Raw genomic sequence first — 24,479 nt, forward strand, 5'->3', positions numbered from 1 at the left:
AGACTCAAGAAGAAAAAGAATGTTGCTCTAATACAACAACGTCATACATGTAAAAGGGAATCTCCTCTATCCAAACCTTATCTAATACAACAGACTCTTAAAGGATTTATATATAGAGAGTAAAGTAATGTTACTCTTTACACTTATTTATTATATTCATTTTACGCCGACTGATGTATCGTGTTTTAAGCCACTTAAAACATAGCACGCCAGCCGATGTGAAATGTGTGTGAAGAAAATTAGGAAAAATATACAGACCCCCTTTGAACTACCACGCAATTTGCGATGTCTCCCCTCCCTCCCAAAAAAAAAAAAAACTACTAAGAAATTGCAATGCACTCCTTTTGTCCCGCAAAAACACAAAAATACTCCTATAAATTTGAAAAAGAAAAAGCCACATTGGCCATGGGTTATGCATGCACGCAATTTTTTTTTTTTTTTTTTAAATCTAATTTATTATTTTTTTTAATTAACTGTATTTTTGTAATTTTTAACGAATGTGGCATGTTGTCTTTTAATGACACTCTTAGAAAATAGACGTGATACACATATTTTTTGTACATCTTTTTTATTTAAAATTAATTATTGAATCTGTAGAATTTAAAGATTAAATATAATTAACTTAAATAAAAATTACAAATTAACTGTATTTTTTGTAATTTTTAATGAATATGGTATGTTGTAATTATTGAATTTGTAGAATTTAAAGATTAAATATAATTAACTTGAAAAAATTACAAAAAATATAGGGAAAATTGCACCGTTGGTCCCTGTGGTATGCCATAATTATTTTTTACTCCCTATGGTTTAAAAAGTTCATAGGAAGTCCTCGTGGTATGCAATAATTACAAATCGATCCCTGGCGTCAAATTCTGTTAAAATTATTAACAGATTCCGTCAAATGCCACGTCAGCGACACGTGTCGCCAATAAGATGGCGACACGTGTCCATCTTAATAAAAAAAATATAAATTTATTAAAAAATAAATAAAAAATACTTAATTTTTTTTTTTTTAAAAAAAAAGATTAAAATTCAAAAAAAAAAAAAAAAAAAAGTTGAAAGGGTGGCCGCGCTCCACCCCCAATGGCCGTAGGGGGTGGCCTTCGGGCCACCCCTGGAAGATCTGGGGGTGGCCTTTATTTATTTTTATTTTTTAAAAAAAAATAAGTATTTTTATTTATTTTTTAATAAATTTATATTTTTTTATTAAGATGGATACGTGTCGCTAGCGTGGCATTTGATGGAATCTGTTAAAAATTTTAACAGAATTCGACGCCAGGGATCGATTTGTAATTATTATATACCACGAGGACCTCTTATGAACTTTTTAAACCATAAGGAGTGAAAAATAATTATGGCATACCACAGGGACCAACGGTGCAATTTTCCCAAAAATATATAATACATATAAAAAATCATTTCTCTTTAAAAAAAAATAGATAACACTCTTAAAAAACAGCTAGTTTAAAAGAATTCCTACCAACCACCGACGGCGTAATACTAAAAGTCGATAGTAGAAATCATGGGAAATGATAGACAGGGGACGGTTGTCCGTCCCCTGTCCATGTTTTAATATTAAAATAATATATTATATAAACAAAAAATCAAAAAATCAAAAAGGATAAATGAAAAAAAAATATATAATATATTATTTTAATATTAAAAGATGGACAAGGGATGGACAACCGTCCCCTGTCTATCATTTTCCAATAATCACACTTATCCAACTGGAAAAAGAAGAAGATGTCGACTACAGTTAAAAAAAAAAATCCAAGTGAAAAACCAAAAGCAAAAGCAAAAGCAAGTTGCTTGACTTGACTTGACTCGGCCCTCAGACAAGATTTTGTCGAAGTTACCAGGCATTTAATTTTTGCCAATTTTTAATTTTTTGGGTTTGTTTGAAAAATATAATGCAACACCAAAAAAAAAATATAAAATCAAAAAAGAAAAGAAAAGAATGATAGATATGATCTCAAAATATTCATAGTAATCAATGCTCACAAGATATACCCTTATGTTTTTTATCTCATGATTTAATGAGCATAACAATCAAGCCAACATACATTAAAAAAAACATAAATTATAAAACCAACACACACACACACACACACACACACACACACACACACACACACACACACACATATATATATATATCTTCATTATTATTATATCTCTTCACACACTCACCTTCTCGTTCTCATCTCATTATTATCACTTGCTTCCGTTTTCCAATCTTTAAGCCTTATTAGAAAGAAAAGTTCATTGATGGATTACCTTCATTATTTGCTCACAAAATTAAAGATGAACTTGTTGATCCTATCACTGGATCTATTGATTATGAAGACTTAACTTATGGTGATTTGTTTTCAATTATTAAAAAACTTGGCATTAAAATGTGTGTTGATCAGAAAATGATAAGACAACAATTAAAAAATGCTAAAAAAGCTAAGTATGAAATGAGTAATTTCTGTGAACAATTTGGTTTGCCTCCCATTACTCCCTCTAGGAGACATAGAAAGAAACCAGATAAGTTTCTAAGAAAAAGATCACATCATACTAAAAGACGTTATGTTAAGTCTGAAAGACCTAATAAAATATTTAGAAAGCATAGGCGGTCAAAAAATGTTAAACCTTCTAAAGGGAGATGTTTTAATTGTGGTAAAAAAAAAAAAAAAAACACACACACACACACACATATATAAAGGGTGCATTCACATACTTAAAATCACTATTCGCATCTGTACTTGCGAATAGTATTTTTGTTAACCGCATTCATATGCGCGGATAGCAAATACGAGCAGTTAATATCTGCACGCATATACACTCCTAATTATGAGCATCCTAAAATTATTTTAACTAAACATAGTTGCATAAATGCACTAGCAGCAGTTACCCAACCATTTTCTCTAAATTTAGGGAACAAAATTACTTTTTGCTTCCCTATAAAAAAAATTTCACAATAAATTCCCTTACCTTTCCCTATATCAATTAAATACTCTTTTTTACTCTTATTTTACTCTTTTTTCTCTTTCCTACTTTTTGTCATTTTATTCTACCAACCAACTATTTTTTCTCTTTTTGACTTCTTGTCAATTTTTTATTATTATAAAGTATATTGGGTAGCTACGATGCTACCCAATACATAGGGAAACATTGTAACTACCCAAAGGAAGCATGTATAATTAGGACATTTGCTATGGGAGCTATTTTGAACCTTTTTCTTAATTTTTTTTTAATTTTAATTTTAATTTATATTTAGGGAAGGGAATCATTATAGGGCATCTACTACTAGTATTTTAAGGAAATGGTGTTAACGCGAAAGACTAAAAAGCAAATAATGTATCTCTCCATTCCTCGAATTTCTTCATTTCACATTATGCAATGATTGCATTGAATAGGCTCCTCTTTATTTCATTTGGACAATTTTAACCCCCCCCCCCCCCCCCCCCCCACACACACACACACACACAAAAGAAATATGGTAGTCCGCATTTTTTTTTTTGAAGATGAAAGCCACGCGAGAGTTCACATTTTAGTTGCTAAGATAAAATAAATGTCAATGAGCTGTCACATTAATTTGTAAACGTAATAATTGTCGTAATCTATTACATAACGTTGCAATCCACATTTTAGTGTTGCCACATAAACTAACATGTTAATTTATAAATATTTTATAGTAAAAATTGTAATACTTTTAGTGATAATTATGATCGATCTTATATATAGACTCAGAGTACAAAGAGATAATTGAAACTTAAAAACTGTAAATAATATCTCATCAACCCTTATCAAATCCTAAAGATTCTATCACATCAACTAAACCAGACATCTCACCTTATGGTATATACTCTATCATGCTCCATGAAACACACGGTAATTTGCAAGATTAGCATGTTTTTCTTTAAAAAATAAAACATAAAAGAAAAATTGTTGTCGCCACAAGCAACAATATATAGGGCAATAGTAAAGAATTTGGCGGTGGTAACTCAATGGTCACTGAAAAGATCCACCGAAAAAATCAAATCAAAATGATTGCAAATACTCAAATGATAAATTTTGCCGCTAAAACTAATAAATTCTGCTTTTAATAAATAAATAAATAAATAAAAGATTTAAGACACATGTAAAATATTTGAATAATTAGTGATTCTATTGATATGCCTAATATAAAACAGACTCAAGAAGAAAGAGCATGTTGCTCTAATGCAACAACGTCATACATGTAAAGGGGAATCTTCTCTATGTATTATCACCCAAGTTGACCACTGTCATTATGGCAGGATTCTAGTCAGAATGGTCGTCTTCCGGCCTATTGGTTGGAATCCAGACGTTCTGTGCCAGATTTCGGCACAAATGCCAGATTCCAGCCACTTTTACTGAAATCCGGCCAACCAGATTCTGACGAAAACTGTCCGGATTCTGGCTATAGTGGCCAAAATCCGGTGAAAGTGGCCGGAATCCTGCCAATCGATGACGAAATCTTGTCACCAGTAATTTTTATATTATTTTACATTAAGATTTATATGTTCCGCATAAAAATTAATTTTTATAAGTTAATATGATTGAATGAAAATATAAAAAATATTTGTGATTTTTCATACACGCTAAACATCGAAAAATACTTTCGGCGAAAAACATTTTCTTGGAAAATGCGACGGAAACCATTTTACATCGAAACAAACGGAGCATTAATATCTCTTTCCTTGGAAGTTCATGATCAATGCAATGTTTGTGCCTTTGTTCACCTCAAGTTCAATAAGTTTAATTGAAATTGATAATATCTATTTTAGAATTAAGATTTGAAAATTGGTTAATGTATATTTACATTGGTGAGCCAGAAATGACTTTAGTAGGGGTGACATTAAAATAATGAAATAATATTTTTATTTTTATATATTATGTTTTAATAATATATATAAAAATATGATAAATACAATTTATAATAAAAATAAAATATTTTATAACACAATATATCTCTTCACAATATAAAATATTGAGAAAAATGATAGGTACCACTATCTTGCCCGTTTTATGTACATTTCCAAACATTGGATGATCAAATTCAATGATGAATTTGTAAAAATGATGAATAAAAGTGTACAAGCAGTTGATATTGTGGTTGTTACATGTTAATAACCGTTTCGTTATACATTCTTAGAGATAAATAGAAAATGGGTAAAAGAATGATGTGTAACAACTCTCAAATATTTATCCTTTATGAAGCTTATATGACCCATAATTTATTTGATGCTTATCCTTTTATCCTTTATGAAGTTTATATGACCCATAGTTTATTTGATGCTTATCCTTTTATCCTTTATGAAGCTTATATGACCCATAATTTATTTGATGCTTATCCTTTAGACCTTGCTTTATTTTTGTCCACTCAAATTTACTGCCGTCCAAAAACCCTAAGTTTCATTTGTACAAACTCAATCGACCAAATTTACTGCCACAAATTGTTTTAATTCTTAATTAACCGAATTAATTGACTTAAAAAATTCAATTTTTCCCTCACCTATATAAGTCTTTTGAGCCATGATTTTCATAAGATGTGAAGGTAGAGGTGAAACCATACACCCTTTAGGTTGGGGCACTAGCACCCCAAAATTTTAAAATATCTTTTAAATTTTTATATTTTTCAACGAGATGGACTCGATCTTCAAAATTAATTAACTTTTGCCTTCCATATTTTTCTATTTAGTTTTACCTTCCCAAGCCTAAACTCAAACACAAACCTTCCCTTTATACTCATTAAATCACAGAAAAACTTTCAGCCATCAAAGTTTCGAGTTGTAGAGAAAATTCTATAGAAGAAAGGTCAGAATTTTGGAACTACTGCATTACTAGACAATCAAATCGTTTATCGAGTATAAGTCAAGTTCTTTATTTCAAAGGTTTAGTAAGTATAGACGGGTTGCATGTAATTGTAATTGTAATTTATTTTTTATTTTTTATAATTGATAATTCCATGCGGTTGGCTAACACTAGAGTGATATTAATTTCTTTTCAAGAATTCAAGTCAAATCCTGAGCTTACTGCCTTTATTGTTCGTATATTTCCAGTTGAAGATGTTTTGAACGATCTTGGATTTTTTATTTCAAATTTTTATAATACTGGGTTTGAAAAGAGATACGTTGCACATTATTGATAGAAGACTCAGTGATCTACCCATCATCCACCAACGAAGATACTCAAAGATTATAGTAAATTTGAATAATTTGCATAGGCAAGGAGTTCTCCTCTCATCTCCAACACTATCATCCACCTACTACGAAGATACTTAAGATCAGTGTTAGATTCAAAGTTACTTTGATCTTGTGTATCTTCGTTGATGCATGCAGATGAGGTGCACTCCTTGTCTATCACTGAATCTTCAATATAATACACATCATTATCTTAAGTAGATATGGGACGCACAACAACCCCAATCAACAATTAAAAAGATGATGATCATGAATACTACTTTTCCACAACAATCCAACCAAAAGTCAGGACTTGACTTGACCCGGTCCATACGCCTTTTTAATATTATATTTTAATGGCAGATTGCTTTTCCTTCTCCCCCCACACGAAATTCAAAAAATAAAAAATAAGGTCATTTTTTAATAGAAAAAAGACAAAGGATAATTTTGGTTTCTCAATTATCAAAATAAGATTATTTTCAAAATATTTTGGTCAAATTTAATTTTTCATCTAATATAACTGTCAAAACTGACGGATAGATAAAGTTGCAACAGATTGCCAGTTTAAAGGATTTTTTTTCTTTCTTTCTTTCTAATTATCAAATTATAACACTTATTAGTTCACACAAGCTTTTTTTTAATATTGAGTTTGTTAAGTGTAATAGCCTCACTTAACGGCAGAATTTATTAAGCATATAATCCCATTTAAATGCAAGGTTGTTGAGTGTTTATTAATAACTACCACTCAACTACTTGGATCATGAAATAAACCCTTTTCTCAAACTTTTTTTTTTTTTTTTTTCATTTTACAAAACCTATTCTTTTCCTTCTAAAACCTTATTTCCTTTAAAACCTCTTTTATTTCAAAATTCCTTTTTCTTTGGGTAGCAGGCTCCAATTTGGTAGAAGAAATCCAAGAAACGATTGGAGAAATGGCAGCACTAGAGCATTTGAATTTGTCAAGGAACAATCTGAGGGGGAAAATCCCGAGCGGTTTGTTTATGCCAAACAATTTGAGTAAAGTGTACATTTACAATAACAAATTGTCTGGGAAGATTCCTCGGGTGGTTGAGGCTTCAAACATAGATTGTATTGATCTATCCGAGAATTACTTGATTGGGACAATACCCGATGATTTTGGAAGACTTGCCAAATTGTCGGGTCTGAGTTTGTTTATCAATCAATTATTTGGAAAAATTCCAGATAGCATAAGTCGTCTTCCGGGCTGATAAATATTAAACTGTTTAACAACAATTTATCAAGTACTTTGTCTCAGGACTTTGGGAGGTATTCTATGCTTGAAGAGTTTCAGGTGTCATTCAATAGGCTTACTGGCCGGTTGCCAGAACACTTGGGTGATAATGGAAGATTGGTAGGAGTGGTAGCTTTCAACAACGACCTCAATAGTCAACTGCCCCAGTCGCTTGGAAATTGCAACAATTTGATAGTTCTTAATGTTCATAATAATAGGTTTTCGGGGAATGTTCCTAATGGCCTATGGACATTATTGAATTTGAGCATCTTGATGTTAAGCAACAATTTTTTTACAGGTGAGCTTCGTGAGAGATTGTCACGCAATCTTTTTCAATTAGAGATCAATCATAATAGGTTTTCGAGTAATATTCCCACAAGACCGTACAATGTCTTCCTGGAAAAATTTGGTGTATTTCGACGCCAGCAATAACCTCTTAAATGGTACAATTCCTCGAGAGCTAACAACCCTTCCTCTTTTAATAACTCTTTTTTTTGATAAAAACAAACTCTCAGGTAAAATCCTGACTTGAGTGTTTTCCTGAAAGAATTTGGTGATTTTCAACGCTAGTAATAACCCCTTAGATGGCCCAATTCCTCAAGAAATAGCAGTTCTTTCTCAATTAACTTCTCTTTCGCTTGCTAACAACCAACTCTCGGGTAAGACTCCGACAGGAAGTTCTCGACGTTAATAATAACCTCCTAAATGGCACAATTTCTCAAGAAATAACAGCTCTTCCTAATTTTACTATCCTTTTGCTTGATCAAAATCGACTCTCAGGCTCTCTTAATTCCTTCAAATATTCTATCATGGAAATCGCTGACTACCCTAAACCTTTGCAGAAATGCAATCTCTGGACAAATTCCAGAGGACTTTGGTTCATTAGCAGGCCTTACTGATTTGGACTTGTCAGAAAACCAAATGTCTGGTCAAAATCCAGTGCACCTTGGCCGCCTAACAGGGATTTTTCTCAATCTCTCTTCCAATCATTTGACTGGGAGGATCCCAATTGGATTCGATAATGATTAATGATGTATATGCAAGAAGCTTCTTGAACAATCCTGGTCTTTGTGCTTATAGCTCATCAGTAAACATTGACAAATGCAATTCCAAATCAAGCAAAATTTCTGTTCGATTTTTTGTTTTGATAATATGTTCGGTGATAGCAACACTTCTACTAGCTTTATTCTTCGTGATCAGCATTTTCATGAGAAGAAAGCAAGGATTGGATTTGACTTGGGAGCTCGCCTCATTCAACAGGCTGAATTTTACGGGATCAGACATTATGTCAGGAATGACAGAAAATAACGTGATAGGCCGAAGTGGATCAGGGATGGTATACCGTGTTGCAGTGAATCCTTCACGTGATATTGTTGCTGTGAATCCTTCGCGTGCTATTGTTTCTGTGAATCCTTCGCATGATATTGTTGCTGTGAAGAGGATTTGGAATAGTGGAATGCTAGAACAGAGGCTTGAAAAACAATTTCTTGCAGAAGTTAAAACACTGTGTTCCATACGACATTCCAAGATGGTGAAGTTGCTCTGTTTTATCTCCAGTGAGGATTCAAAACTTCTTGTCTACAAGTATTTGGAAAATGGTAGCTTGGATCTATGGCTGCATAGGAAGAGTGGAGCATCAACTTTCTCAGATTCAGTCCAGCAAGTCAACCTGGATTGGCCTAAGAGGTTGCAGATAGCAGTTGGTGTTGCCCGTGGACTCTCCTATATGCATCATGACTGCTTACAACCCATTGTTCATCGAGATGTGAAGTCAAGCAACATTCTTTTAGATTCCGAGTTTAATGCAAAACTCGCTGATTTTGGTCTTGCCAAGATGTTAATCAAACAGAGAGAATCTGCTACAACGTCAACTGTGGCTAGCTCTTTCGGCTACATAGCTCCAGGTGTGTGACATAATAATTTTTAAGCTCTATTTTGAGGTGTTTGTTTCTCCATTTTTTCCATCAGCAGGAGTTGAAGTTAGGTGTTTGATGTTTGTTGTTGACTTGAATGCCAGAGTATGCTCAAACGGGACGAGTTAATAAGAAGATTGACGTTTATAGCTTTGGGGTTGTCCTTCTGGAACTGTCAACTGGAAGAAAAGCTTATGATGGTGATGAAAACACATCACTTGTCCAATGGGCATGGCGACAGATTCAGGACAGCAAGACTATAGTTGATGTCTTGGACGAGGAGGTAATTAGGAAACCCTGCAACTTGGATGAAATGTGCTTCGTCTTCAAACTTGGAATCTTGTGTACATGTACGAATCCTTCTAAAAGGCCGTCCATGAAAGAGGTTTTGAAGAATCTGCTCCGACCAAACCCAGCCCCAAATCGTGGCTCTTCAGGTCCAAATGAACCGCACAGTAGATCGGGCCAAAGGCCCACCTGTCAAGTATGTGGCAGATTGGGCCACCCAGCTTTGGTCTGCTACCACAGGTTTGATCAAACCTATCAAGCTGATGGGTCAATCCCACAGCCGACACTGCTGCCACGGCACAATCTTGGGACCTAAAATGCTACCCGAACATCGGTGCTACCCACCACATCCCCTCCGATCTAAGCAACCTAAGTATTCACTCGGAGGAATATGATGGCCTCGATCAAATTCAAGTAGGCAATGATACTGAACTGACGCAGAAAAATCAGTAGTTAAGTTATCAAATACTGAATTAATGACAAATATTTCAGTGACATTAAAAATAATTTTGGCTTCTTTTTTTTTTTTTTTTTTTTTTTGGAAGTTTAAACATATTTCTTTTCCACCTGTGATGTGAGATGCTAGTTGTCTCTCTTGATTGGGTTTTTCAATTATTAGTTTGTTTTTGTTTTTGTTTATCTGTTTCTTATTTCCTGTAATTTGTTCCTTCTGGAGTACTTATTAAAAAAAAAAAAAAAAAAAAAAAAAGGGCATTTGCAAAAGACTTTCGTATGAAGATTATTTGTTCCCTTTGGAATCGATGCATAAAAAGAATTTTTCTCTGAATTTGGCAGAATTTATTGGTCATAGTAGGCATTGATTTTTGGTGCAAAGATGAATTATTGATTTGTCCTGATAATATTATTTTTGAGGCTAAAGAATAGAAATAGTTGAAGAGGGGCACTTGAACAAAAGATCAAATGACGGTTTGGAAGATTAGTAAAAGAAAAAGATAATACGTTGAACACTATTATTCAAATCACACTTGCTAATTATTTTGTCATGAAATTTTCTTCTCATACATTATTTAGTTTCCTGCATCACTTATTTATAGTGAGTAAAGGGAAAACATATTGGAAAACTGCTATCCGCATATGAGGTAACACCAAAAACGTCATTTTAGTGAATTTAATTAAATATATATTATATATAAAAGGTATGTGAATGCGGTTAATAACTTCATCCGCATACCCTAAAAACTGTTATGCGAACGATTATTTTTGTTAATCACATCCACACATTAGAATAATAAATACGTGCAGATAGCATATGCAAGCAATTATTATCGGCCACAATTTCACTCTACCTAATATAACGTGAACAATGGAAAAGGTGGCATTTAACATTCAAAGGAAAGAGACACTTGGGATGGACTAGGACGGAAGCCTTTGTGGAAACATGGAAGTTCGACAAAAATTGGTGGGAGACTTCAATTCCACGCACTTTTAACTGGCACACGTTTGTTTCACCACTTTTCCAGTCAAATTTTTGTTTGTATTAATACATTTCCAGTCAATTTTCACCTTTCTCCCCCCCTAAAAAAGATACAAAAAGTTAAAATAAGATGACCACTTCTATTCATTCCTTTAGTATCAAAATAGAAATGATTACAATACCCTAATTCTAAAAGTCATATCCAAAAAAAAAGAAAAAAAATGATTTTTTTTTTGAGAAAATGATCTTTAGAGCTATTCCATTTTCAACAGATAGCTATTTCTACCCGAAGGAGAGTAGAGGGTTGCCAAATGGTGCCGATATCTCTCGGCACAGCAGCTTGCAGGAGGCATTAAAAGCAGGGCTAAAAAGCTGTATCAACCACAACAAAATTCAAACAACACCCAAATCAGGAATCAACTAACCCAAAACCAAGCGAGAACTAAATACACAAGCCAGAGTTATAGCTACCCACAAATTAAGCAAAATATGATCAGATATATATACCCTAATTAATTAAGAACTGAAAATACATGTATTAACATAACAACTGACAATAATTAATCTTCATGCACGAGCTAGTGGAATTGTTGTTAGAAAAAAGTTAACTAGTCAAGCACTTAGAAAGAACTAGTAATTCAATTTTCATACCTTTATTTGAGTGTTGAGTCCAATTTGCCACATTCTACACCCCTCGAAATAAAAACATATTTATAACAGAAGATTGAATTGAGTGGATTTTCTTCTTTCTTGATACTAATTAACGGGGCATCATGAAAATGATTAGTTTGTCTTACTAGAAGAAGCCTATTGGCTAGACCCTCCCCGTAGTTAGGGATCCTCAAAACCTTCCAAAATAAACACTTGTGGAATTATTTCCAAAGATTACTAGCACCGGACCAAAGATACAACAACTTGATGTAATTGAGTTATAAGGTTTTGATTTTGGGTTGAGTTGGTGTCAAGTGTGCGCGGTTCAAGAAAATTATAAAAACGAAACTAATGAACTAGGGATTAGGATCTCACATTTGAGATTCAGTTAAGCATTTATATCATATGGACAGTTGACACATTGTGAGCAGTTAAATATAAAGTATGGCTAGAATTTAACAATTTGAGAATCTCAAATGTTTAAAAGATTTGAGGGGATCCTAATCCAATGAAGTAGCTAGGTTTAAGAGAAGCCATTAGTCAAACAGTGAAACAACTGTAATTGAGTAATAGCCAAGAGGATAACGGAATTACCTGGCCAATTAATTAATTTTAAGAAAAGTGAGGTATGCTACATGCATGGGAGCTAGCTAGTGGGTGATTACCTATGAAGTAGTGTTAATTAGGATTAAGAAAAAAATTCAGCTACCAAAGTTTCAAGTAATTAAGAAAATTCTATAAAAGAAAGGATAGAGTTTTGAAACTACTACAAAAGCGGACAAACAAATGTTTGTTGGGCAGAGTCAGTTTCTTTATTTCGAAATTTTTGTAGGTATTGACCGATTGTTATGAAACTTTTTTTTTCTTTTTCAAATGCTTTTTTACTAATGGGTTTCAAAAGAGATACGTTGCACATCATTATCTTATCTTAAATAGATATGTGACGCACAACAACCCCAATCAACACTTAAAAAAGAGGATGAATACTTCTTTTTCCACAACAATTTCCACGACAATACAACCAAAAGTCACGACTTGACTTGACCCGGTCTATAAGCCTTCTAATTAATATTATATTTTAATACCAGATTGCTTTTCCCTCTCCCTACCCCAGACGAAAATAATAATAATAAATTAAATACAATTTAACACTCCTAATACTAACACTAATTTTTCATAAAACACCATGAGCTAACAAATGTTACATTTCGAACATCCAAATTGCCAATTTATTATAACTTAGCTCATTCTATCAGTTTTGACTATTATGTTGAATAAAAAATTAAATTTGACTAAAATATTTCAAAAATACCTTTATTTTGATCATTGAAAAACCAAAATTACCCTTTTATCTTCTTCCTTCTAATTAATAATGAAATAGAGCAATTTTGGTTTTTCAATTGTCAAAATAAGAGTATTTTCGAAATATTTTAATCAAATTTGATTTTTCATCCAATATAATGGTCAAAACTGATATAAAGGGCTAAGTTGCAATAGATTGACCGTTTGAAAGACCAAATCATAATACTTTACTGTTTACACAAGCCTCCTTTTAATATTAGGTTTGTTAAGCATGCATAATAATCCTCATTTAACAGCTGAGTTTGTTAAGCGTATAACGTACCCTTATTTAACCGCAGGATTGTTGAGTGGTTAATAACTCCCACTCAACTCCTTGGATCGTGGAAAAAAAACCTTTTCTCAAAACCTTTTTTTTCATTTCACAAAACTTTTCTTTTCCTTTTAAATTAACTTATTTCCTTTAAAACCTGATCATTTATTTCAAAATTCCTTTTTCTTTTTAGAATCCATTTCCTTCCAACTTATGTAATATACAGTTCTATACATGAACATATTTAAATTCACGTGACTCATTATCACTAGCTAATAAAGTATGCAAAGCAGTACTTCATGGTATATCATATGGGATGTAAAACAATTTACTAGATGTCGGTCAATTAGTTTTTTTACGTACACTTTCGTCTATCTACATCCTCGTTAAACCTTCAACGTACCTGTGTCACGTGATTGCTTGAAATTTATTATATTGCATTATATATTAGTCGTGATTAAATTTCTTAATCCCTAAACAGTACTACTTCATCGCTAGGTAATCACCCTCTTGCTCCCATGCATGTAGCAAACCTCGCTTTTCTTAAAGGCTTCTCTTAAACCTAGTTCATTAGTTTCATTTCTTCATTAAAATTTAAAACCTAATTAAGCTCTAACTTATATATTTTACCCTTTACCAACACGTGTCACGTGATCATGCGTACTAGTAGCTAATTATTACGTTTGTTAATTAGCTAGGCTTTTTAGGTAGCTAGGCCGTTTTAATTATATTAAAATTAAGGGTGTAAATCCGGGCCGGTTATAACTGGACCGGAACCGGATCCGGATCCGGGCACTAACTGAGCCCGAAAAATAGGGAAACCGGTAATCGGGTAGGTACCCGATTTTTTAAAACCGGGTACCCGGGGTACTCGGTCCTGGTCCCGGGTTCTTGATTTCACAAGACCCGATTATACCTGGGAACCCGGGACCGGGTCTTATACTTAATTAAATTTTAAAAAAAAAAAACCCTTTTGTTTCGTCCTTGCACCGTAAAAACTAAAAAAACCTACATTTTCCTTTTGTTTCTTTTGGACCTTACCCCCCGGTAGTCCCTGCGCCGCTCCAGCCTCCAGCACCATTCCTCTTTGGACAAACACACATCATTCCTCTTTCTTCTTTGCTACCGGAACCTTCTTACCTTTCTCTTCCTTCTTTCTTTCATTTATCTTTCTTGCTTTCCTTTGTTCGACTGAGAAAGAGATCAGGAGTGACCGAGAGATTAAGACAGAGAGGAGATCGGGGAGGGAGATCGTGAACCCAAAAAGCAAAAGTGAGACCCGTTCATCCACAGGTCGTCAGTTACCGAAGTAGACGACGCAGTGATGACGGAGAAGACTCGTGACCCGTCGAACACAAGAGAAACCAAAGTAGACCCAATTCTTCAGTGGGTCAAGCCAATCGGCAATGGGTCGACTTCGGTGGAGTAGGGGTTGTGACTTCCGGCGATTCATTCAGTAACTAGTTCAACACATTTTTTGGTAGATTTTCCAGGTAAATCCTCAAAATAGTAATCCTTGTAAAATAGTTGATTTGATTTATTATTGTTGATTTATTTTGATAAAATCCCATGTTTTTTATTGGAGTGGCCAAATGGAGTTCATGTTGGGAGTTGTTGGAATTGTGGTGTTTTGGTTCTCATGGATATGTTAGTCGTGTCTCCCAAACCATTTCCTGAATTGCCTGATCTTATCCACTTCCACTATTTTCTCCACCATCAGGCTCAAGCATTCATGAACGATTGCAACCGCCCGTTTCTCCAATGCCCTCACTCCAACCTTAGAGCTCTTCTTCTCTCCAATCTCCTCATACGGCCCCACATACGGCAACCTCTGCCATTCCTTAATCTTGGCCCTAAAATTTGTTGAGGCAGTGAGGTGAGAGCGGTCGTGCAGGTTCAGGCAATTGGTTGTGGTTTTTTTTAAAAAAAAATTACCCGATCTGGAAAACCTGGTAACCGGGTAAAAACCGGTTAACCGGGGTACCCAGTTCCGGTTCCGGTTACTAAAATCTAATAATCGGGGACCCCGATTCTGGTTCTCAGTTTTGGCCAATAACCAGGGACCCTGGTTCTGGTTCTCAGTTTTGGCCAATAACCGAGAACCAGGACCGGATTTACACCCCTAATTAAAATTCTAAACCCCTACGAAAAGAGTAACGCTAGAAGTTCTCTTTATGTTTCTCTTGTGTTTCTTCAAAAATTATATTTTTTAAAATATTGATTTGTGATAGATCACTATTAAATTTTAATCTAATGATAATTTTAAAAGCCAGCCAAATCATTTTTAGAGAAACACTAAAATAATATAAAAAAGACTTCTAACATTACGTACTCTGAATGAAAACTTCACCACTCTCATGTTCCTTGAAAAATACCCTACTCCTCAAACTTAAAACGGTTTTATTTGAGCAGGTTGTGAATGCAAGGGTTGACTCGTTCGAGAACAAGAAAGTAAACTTTGAACAATTAAACTTTAATTTGCCGCTAAAACTGATAAATTGTGCTTTCAATAAAAATAAAAATAAAATGTTTTGATACACGTAAAGTACTGCTTGAAATAGTTAATTTTATTGATAAATGATAATGGTTTAAGATAACAACAATGAAAAAGCATTCTCCAACACGTACAACATGTTGAACGTGCGGACGTTTTCGTCGTTGCATTTGATTGAAAAAGCATCAAACAGTGGATGTCAAAGTTGCAGCATTCTTCTTCTCTCCATAAACGAGTGGTTGGTTGCATCGGAGCAAAACCTTCAGAACCTCTTTCATGGACGGCCTGGTAGAAGGCAGAGTACCAGCTGTACAAATGATTCCAAGTTCGAAGACACAACACATTTCATCCAAGTAACAGAGTTCCTTCACCTCCTCATCCAAGGCATCAACTATAGGCCCGCCTTCTTGAAACTGTCGCCATGCCCATTCAGCAAGGGATGTGTGTTCATCACCATCACAAGCTTTTCTTCCAGTTGCAAGCTCCAGAAGGATAACCCCAAAGCTATAAACGTCAATCTTCTCATTGACTCGTGTTGTGCGAGCATACTCTACAGTAGTTCAAGTTCACGACAAGAAAAAAAACAAAAACTAAAACTAAAAATCCTGCCGATAGAAAAAGGAGACAAACCAACATCATAATTATCAAAATGAAACTTGGGGAATTTGATGTCACACACCTGGGGCCATATAGCCGAAAGAGCCGGCCACATCTGACATTGTAGCACATTCTCCCTGCTTGATCAACATCTTGGCTAGACCAAAATCAGCGATTTTTGCATTAAACTCAGAATCTAAAAGGATGTTGCTTGACTTCACATCTCGATGAACGATGGGTGGTGAGCAGTCATGGTGCATATAGGAGAGCCCCCGAGCAGCCCCAACGGCTATCTGAAACCTCTTAGGCCAATCCAGGACGACATGTTGGACTGAACCTGAGATAGTTGATGCTCTACTACTCTTCCTATGCAGCCACAGATCTAAGCTACGATTTTCCAAATACTCGTAGACAAGGAGTTTTGAATTTTCACTAGAGATACAACAGAGCAACTTCACTATGTTGGAATGTCGAATTGAACTTAGTATTTTGACTTCTGCAAGAAATTCTTTTTCGAGCTTCTGTTCTAGCTTTTTCTTATTCCATATCCTCTTAACAGCAACAATATCACTTGAAGGATTAACAGCAACACGGTATACCTTCCCTGATCCACCAGAACCAATCATGTTATTTTCTTTGATTCTTGACAAAATGTCAGATTCTGTGAAATTTAGCCTCTGGAATGAAGTGAGCTCCCACGTCAAATCCAATCCATGCTTTCTCTTCATATACTTTGCAACCACGAAAAATGAAGCTGGCAAACCTAGTAGAATTGCTATAACCAAACCTATAATCCAAGCAAGTAATATGAATGAATTTTTGCTTGAATTTTGGTTTTTGGAATTGCATTTGGCAATGTTAAGTGACAGCCTATTAGCACAGAGATGAGGATTGTTCAAGAAGCTGCTGGCATATGCATCATTTTCGAATTCAATTGGTATCCTCCCAGTCAAATGATTTGAAGAGAGATTGAGTGAAGTGTGCTTCAGGAGGCCAAGTTCTCGTGGAATTTCACCAAAAAGTTGGTTTTCAGAGAGGTCCAAAACAGTAAGTCCTGGTAAAGAACCAAATGCCTCTGGAATTTGTCCAGAGATTGCATTTCGGCTAAGGTTTAGAAGAGCAAGCGATTTCCATGATATAATTTCTGATGGAAGGAAGCCTGTAAGTCGGTTGTGATCAAGCAAAAGAGTCGTTAAAAGTGGAAGAACAGTTAATTCTTGAGGAATTGTACCATTTAAGAGGTTATTGCTGGCGTCAAGATGCGCCAAATTCCACAAGGAAGACACTCCCCCCGGAATTTTACCTGAAAACTTATTGTGACTCATCTCCAATCGAGAAAGATTCAATGACAATCTTTCAGGAAGCTCACCGGTGAAAGAATTGTTACTTAACAGCAACTTGCTCAAATTCGATAATGTCCATAGGCCATTAGGAACATTCCCAGAAAACCTATTATTATAAACACTAAGAATTATCAAACTATTGCAATTTCCAAGAGATTGGGGCAGTTGACCACTAAAGTCATTATTGAAAGCTACCACTCCTACCAACCTTCCATTATCACCCAAGTGTTGTGGCAGCTGGCCAGTAAGCTTATTGGACGACACCTGAAACTCTTCAAGCATAGAATATCGCCCAAGGTCTGGAGGTAGAGTACCTGATAAATTGTTACTAAACAAATTAAAATTTATCAGCCTCGGAAGATGGCCTATGCTAACTGGAATTTTTCCAGATAATTGATTGATAAACAAAGCCAGACCCGATAGTTTGGTTAGTCTTCCAAAATCATCGGGTATTGTTCCGGTCAAATTATTCTCAGATAGATCAACAACGTCTATATTTAAAGCCTCAACCACCTGAGGAATTTCACCGGACAATTTGTTTTTGTAAAGGTACACTATACTCAAATTCTTCAGCAAAAACAAATCGCCCGGGATTTTACCACTGAGATTGTTCCTTGACAAATCCAAATGCTCCAATGCCGCCATTTCTCCAATTGTGTCTGGGATTTCTCCTACCAAATTGGAGCCTGTCACCCAAAGATACTTCAGTTTCTTCAACTTTGTGAACTCCGAAGGCAACTTTGCTGGCATGATCGTCGTCATGTAGGCCAATTCTAGTCGTTCAAGATTGGACAAGTTGCCAATTTCTGGTGGGAAAGAACCGTTAAACAGACACGCGAAAAGCTGAAGTGACCTCAGCTCTGTTAACCGCCCGATAGATGTTGTGATGTTACCAGAGAAGTTGTTGGCTCCAAGGTTGAGCTCACGAAGCCGAGACATAAGGTGAATATCATCAGGGATTGTGCCAACAAAGGAGTTCTGCGAGAGGTCGAGGTTTTGGAGATTGGAGCAGTTGTAGAGGGCTCGTGGGAACTCATTAGAGGTCAGATAGTTTAATGAAAGGTCAAGGGTTGTGAGGTTCTTGAGGTCACACATGAAGGGTGGGACTGTTCCGGTGATATTCATGTTTTGGAAGGATAGTCCGGTGACTGAGCCATCGGTGCAGTTGATCTCTGGCCAAGAACAGTGGGAGGCTGAGTTTGACGGGGTCCAGTGGCCGAGAGGCTGTGGGTTTTGCCAGTGTTGCTTTAGGTTCAGTAGGACTGCTTGTTCTTGATCATTGAGCTCAGAGTTTGCATGACTGAAGAGTAGGAGGAGAAGGAGGAAGGAGATGGTGTAGAAAGAGAACTGGATAAGCGGTAATAAGGTTGTTTTCCTCATGTCGAGGTTGAGTTCGTCAGTTCTGGTTTGAACTCGATCAGCTCAACGATGGGCTGACAAGCGGGATAAACCGTAGTATGAAAGGCACAATAAGGAAACCACAGTTCTGCTTTTTCTCTTTCTTTTTTTATTTTTTATTTTTTTTATTTTTTATTTTTTATTATTATTATTATTAACTTAAGGTTTTAAGATGATTGGTTGCCCAACTTACAGTGTCAATTTTTAATTTTTTTTTTTTTTTTTTTTTTTTTTTTGTTTCCTGGTGAGGACGATCGTTGACCAATAAAGCTCTTAAGTCTTGCTGAGCTGATGAATAGGTAGGATTGGAACTTAACTCGGCTGGATTTAACTAATTGAAAAAAATAAAAAATAAAAAATATTTTTCGTATAAAATTAGTAGAGAGTTAATCCAATGTACTAGGTGGAAATCAACTGGCAATATATATTATATTAATGAAATATCTGAATATTTCATTGATCGTTCAAAGATTACGAGTATAAAATTTTTGTATAACAAAATATAAAGTTTTGCAAAATCATAGCAGCGGTCGTGTAGGATATGAATGACACAACACAGAAGTAGATGAATAGATGCATAGTAAAATGACCAAAATTGTAGATCTAGTCAGATAACACCTATAAACAAAAGAAAAAACCAAAATAAAAGGAGATGGTAGAAAAGAAAAAAGAAAGGAGAAAGGAATAGTTCTGTTTTTTTAGAGTTGTTTTTTTTTTTTTTTTTTTTTGTGGCCGGCTAACAGGCTAGCTAATTAATTCCCCTCCTCTACCATTTCGTTCATATGACCTCTCATGTTGAAGTATATTAATTATAATTAGTGTGACAGTTATATTGTGTTGAAGTCCCTGATTTTATCGCAAAAAAAAAAGACTTTGTAGTTCCGTCTTCCGGTGAAAATATGGTGAAGGTTTCTGTTTACTTGAACCTTGATTAGAAATAGAAATTAAAGAGAAAAAAAAGACCTCCCATGTAATTAAGATTAAAAGGAGAAGCCTAAAGTGCCCTTTTTTTTTTTTTTTTTTTGGTAGTTTCAGTTTCGGACTTTTATAATACTTTGACTACTTCAGTCTCTTTCGGGTGGTTGTTGTTGATCTCAAGTAGGACTTTTATTTGTCTAATTTCCTACTTTTTTGTATAAATTTTAACACTGTTTTGGTTTTTTTTTTTTTTTTTTTATTATTATTATTAACTTCAGGTTTTAAGATGATGGGTTGCCCAACCTACAGTTGTCAATTTTTTATTTTTCTTTTTATTTTTTATTTCTTCTGGTGAGGACGATCGTTGACCAATAAAGTTCTAAGGCCTCGTTTGGTTTGCAGAATAGATCCATAGAATAGAATAGAATAGCTATTCCTATAGAATAATCATTCTTATGTTTGATATGAGTTTATTCTTTTACGAAGAGGAATAACTATTTCTTGAGGTAAATGCAATATTTTTCAGAAAAAAAAAAAAAAAAAAAAAAAAAAAAAAAAAAACCCATTTATTTTATATTTTTTTTTATTTTTTTTTAAAAAGAAGCCAAACCTTACACTGGCTGGTCGGCCACCCCATATATGAAGCCGGAGGTGACCACTCCTAGCGCTTTTGGAGGTGGTCGTGGCCACCCCCATAGCCCCTCGGGGGTGGCAAGCCACCCCCAACGGTTATTTTGGGGGCGGCCTGGCCACCCCGATTTGCTTCGTGGGTGGCCGCGGCCACCCCCTGCTCTTGGTGGGCGGCTGACCACCCCAATGGGTGGTCGACCACCCATGGGTTTTCTTCTTCTTTAATAATTTGATTTTATTTTTATTTTTTTAAAAAAAAAAATGTGGGATTTTTTTAGTAATTTTGATTATATTCCAATTAAAATATATAAGTTCTTACCAAACTAAAGAGTAGGAATAATCATTCAATTTCGTCACATTTTATTCTTAGAAATAGCTATTCCTTTTTCTTAATGGAATAGTCATTCCGCAAACCAAACGAGACCTAAGTCTTGCTGAGCTGATGAATAAGTAGGATTGGAACTTATCTCGGCTGGATTTAATAACTAACTGAAAAAAAAAAAAAAAAAAAAAAAAAAAAAAAACTTTTTGGTATAAAATTAGTAGAGTTAATCCAATGTACTAGGTGGAAATTACCAGGCAAGATATATATATATATTTTTTTAATAAAAAATTTGAATATTTCATTGATCAAAGATAACGAGCATAAAGCTCTAATATCATAAAGTATAAAGCTTTGCAAATGCAATACTGACTAACACATTAGTCAATTGCTTCCCCAGTGATACACTTCCTACAGTTTCTCTTATGAGGTTGGGTTTTTGGATGGCAGTAAATTTGGGTGGAAAAAAAAAAAAAAAAAAAAAAGCAAGATTTATGATCAATTTATTTTGGTGTAAAATATTTTTTGAAAAATTTTAATATTTTTTAGTGTTGTGTGGAGGCGAAAATAATAGTCAATCCAAAAATAATTTTACGACGAAAACTATTTTACGTTGAAACAAATAGAGCATTAAAGGACCTATATAAAATTAAAAAAAAAATAAAAAATAGAGCATTAAAGGATAAGCATCAAATAATACGGGTCATATAGGCTTCATAAAAGATAAAGATAAATATTTTAGAGTTGTTACGCATCATTTCTTTACCATGGTCTATTTATCTCTAAGTGAGATTGTTATAATTAAGAGGTGACAACTACAATCGTAACCGCTTACACCAATCATTACTGCTACAAATTCATCGTTAGATTTGCTCATCCACTGTAAGAAAATGTATAGAAAATGGGAAAGAGACATTAATCTGAGTGGAATAAGGACGCCTTTGTTTGTGCCTATGGAAAGTAAGACAAAAGTAGTGGAAGACTCACTTTTCTTGCGCACATTTTCCAGTCAATTTTTATAACGAGAATGGGAATATGCAGTTAGATTCTCACCCATGATCATAATAATCTATTATTTAATCTCGAATATAGATTTAAATAGTAATTTAAAATACTCATTACCTCATATGTGGATTGCAAATAATAACCACATTTAATAAACGCAATAATTGTACGAATGCAGATAATAATTACATTATACAGATGCAGATAGTAATCACATTATGCAGATGCAGATACGGATACCTAAAAGTGATAATCTCATTATGCATACGGATATTACTAATAGCCACATCCGTAGCCATTGGGTGAGTCATCATATTTTGAAACACAAAAAAAAAAAAAAAAAAAAAAAAGAGTGAGGACAGAGAAAGACGAGGAAGGAGAAGAGAGTTTTTTTATTATTATTATTCAATATATATATATATATATAGAGAGAGAGAGAGAGAGAGAGAGAGAGTTGAGACCAGAGAAAAATGTAAAAAAAATTAAAGGCAAAATTTAAAGTGGTCCATACTCGTTCACGTTGAGAGGGAGAGTTGAGAGATTGATGATCCATGGCACGGCTTTTTAAAAAATAAAAGAAAACTTAAAATTTAAAAAATAACAAAAAGGAAAGAAACTTCAATTTTAATTTTGGGAGAACTCCCGCCCATTACGTCCCTTCCCTCCAAATAACAAATAGGAATGTGGTTTATTTGTCACGTGGTCAATTGGCGATGTGGGAAAAAATCACGTGGTTAAAATTTTATATTCTAAAAAAAAAAAAAAAATTAAGAAATTAACCACGTGGCCAATAAAACATGTGGTTAAAATTTCAAATCTTCAAAAAAAATTAAAAAAATTTCAATTCTTGAAAAAATTAAGAAAAATATGAATATTTTAGCCATGTGGCTAATTGGCGATGTGACAATAAGTCACGTGGCTAATTAGCTAGCGAAGTAGAAAATTCACGTGACTAATTTCCTACGCAAAACATTTTGCTGCGTGATGGATTATCTACATGACAAAATAACGATGTGGGTAATTTATCACATAGCAAAATCGCCATGCGGCTACAATATCAGTTACCGTAGCCACATGGCGAAATGTCAAATTTTTTGTAATGTGCTCTTACACATGCCTCTCACCTGGTGTTTTTACAGTTTATGTAGAGTTGTTTGCTTAGTTATAGTTCCCTTGCATCATTTTTTTTATTGCGTATTTCTTTTCACATCATTGTCGATTTGTGGTTACTAGAGATCTTTGTGTGCTTAAGCATGTGTCTATGTAGTTTCTCTTTTACACGGCATTATCTCGGGAAGACATTAATATATATATACTACTTCTGACCTTTGTTTTGTGCCATAAATTTTTTGTAGTCAATATTCATCTGCTTGGACTTGGAGCATGTTTGGGCATCTATTGAATTGTAACTGATTAAATTATAACTGTTTGCGAATGTGGATGATAATCGTTAACTTGGACTATCAGACTAGTTGGAAGTCATAATTAGAAGTTCTATATATCAGTAAGTTGAGTTGAATAGCATCTCCAGAAGACAATATCTGGAACTGTAATGTCTAATAATTTTCTACTAAACAACCAGCCTTTTCTGAATTATAATGGGATATGCCTTGTTAATTTCGAAAGAGTTTTGTATTCAGTTATTTCCTTGGGATTACGTGCTTGTCTCATTTCGATTGAGCTGTAAATTCTTGATGGGGTTAAAAAATAATCAGCGCAGAGAGTTAGATCCAACCAAGGGAGTAACGTTTTAAACATTTTTGTCTCTCAAACGTTTTAAACATTTAGACATGGAGTACTTGCTTGAATAAAAATGTTTAAAACGTTACTCCCTCTCAAGCCGATCCCAATAAGTTGTGTTTATGGCTTAGTTGAGTTGAATAGCATCTCTCGTAGTTTGTATTGTAGATTATTGCTGAGAAGGTGTTATGCAACTATTTTGCAGGGAGAACTTGTTTTTGATGACTTGGTTGTTGGCATCATAGATGAAGCTCTTAAGAAGCCTTCATGTCAAAAAGGTTTCATTCTTGATGGATTTCCAAGGACTGTGGTCCAAGCACAGAAGGTGTCATATTACATTGTCACCTGGATATTGATTAATTTTGCCACTCCTTGATATTTTTCTGTTCGAATGTGTTTGTGTATAATTGCACTTTAACAATGCTTTTGTTTTCTTCTTTATTTAGCTTGATGAGACGATGGAAAAGAAGGGAGTCAAAGTTGATAAGGTACTCAACTTTGCCATTGATGATACTGGTCGCTGGGTACACCCATCCAGTGGTAGAACCTATCACACAAAATTTGCACCTCCCAAAGTTTCAGGCGTTGATGATGCAAGGCTATATCCTTTTTAATTATTTTGTTTCAAAAATGTCATTGATGCAACTAGAAATCTTATCAACATCGAAGGAGCTCTCATAAGACACGGGCACC

General features: G+C 34.5%; 2 protein-coding genes and 1 pseudogene across 2 annotated transcripts; 2 read left to right on the top strand and 1 right to left on the bottom strand.

Moving 5' to 3' along the window:
• The first annotated feature begins 7,108 nt into the window (after positions 1-7,108).
• Positions 7,109-10,075, top strand: LOC133856648 (receptor-like protein kinase 5; annotated as a pseudogene).
• Positions 10,076-15,973: 5,898 nt separating this feature from the next.
• Positions 15,974-19,153, bottom strand: LOC133857498 (receptor-like protein kinase 5). The gene is made up of 2 exons (XM_062292764.1): positions 16,513-19,153; positions 15,974-16,383 (listed from the first exon to the last, which is right to left on the bottom strand). The coding sequence occupies exons 1-2, from the start codon at positions 19,151-19,153 to the stop codon at positions 16,019-16,021; spliced, it is 3,006 nt and encodes a 1,001-aa protein (XP_062148748.1). The 3' UTR covers positions 15,974-16,018.
• Positions 19,154-22,270: 3,117 nt separating this feature from the next.
• LOC133857499 (adenylate kinase 4-like) lies at positions 22,271-24,400 on the top strand. The gene is made up of 3 exons (XM_062292765.1): positions 22,271-22,348; positions 23,992-24,111; positions 24,233-24,400. Exons 1-3 carry the CDS (start codon positions 22,271-22,273, stop codon positions 24,398-24,400), a joined length of 366 nt encoding a protein of 121 aa, XP_062148749.1.
• Positions 24,401-24,479: the final 79 nt, after the last annotated feature.

Source organism: Alnus glutinosa, chromosome 14 (genome assembly GCF_958979055.1).
Source record: "Alnus glutinosa chromosome 14, dhAlnGlut1.1, whole genome shotgun sequence".
NCBI lineage: Eukaryota > Viridiplantae > Streptophyta > Magnoliopsida > Fagales > Betulaceae > Alnus > Alnus glutinosa.

Excerpts from the sequence above, each read along its gene's own strand:
- LOC133857498 (XM_062292764.1), bottom strand. The coding sequence starts at position 19,153 with ATGAGGAAAACAACCTTATTACCGCTTATCCAGTTCTCTTTCTACACC. Across the intron at positions 16,384-16,512 it reads TTTCGGCTATATGGCCCCAG|AGTATGCTCGCACAACACGA; the intron begins GTGTGTGACATC and ends GAACTACTGTAG.
- LOC133857499 (XM_062292765.1), top strand. The coding sequence starts at position 22,271 with ATGCAGATACGGATACCTAAAAGTGATAATCTCATTATGCATACGGAT. Across the intron at positions 22,349-23,991 it reads GCCACATCCGTAGCCATTGG|GGAGAACTTGTTTTTGATGA; the intron begins GTGAGTCATCAT and ends ACTATTTTGCAG. Across the intron at positions 24,112-24,232 it reads CTGTGGTCCAAGCACAGAAG|CTTGATGAGACGATGGAAAA; the intron begins GTGTCATATTAC and ends TTCTTTATTTAG.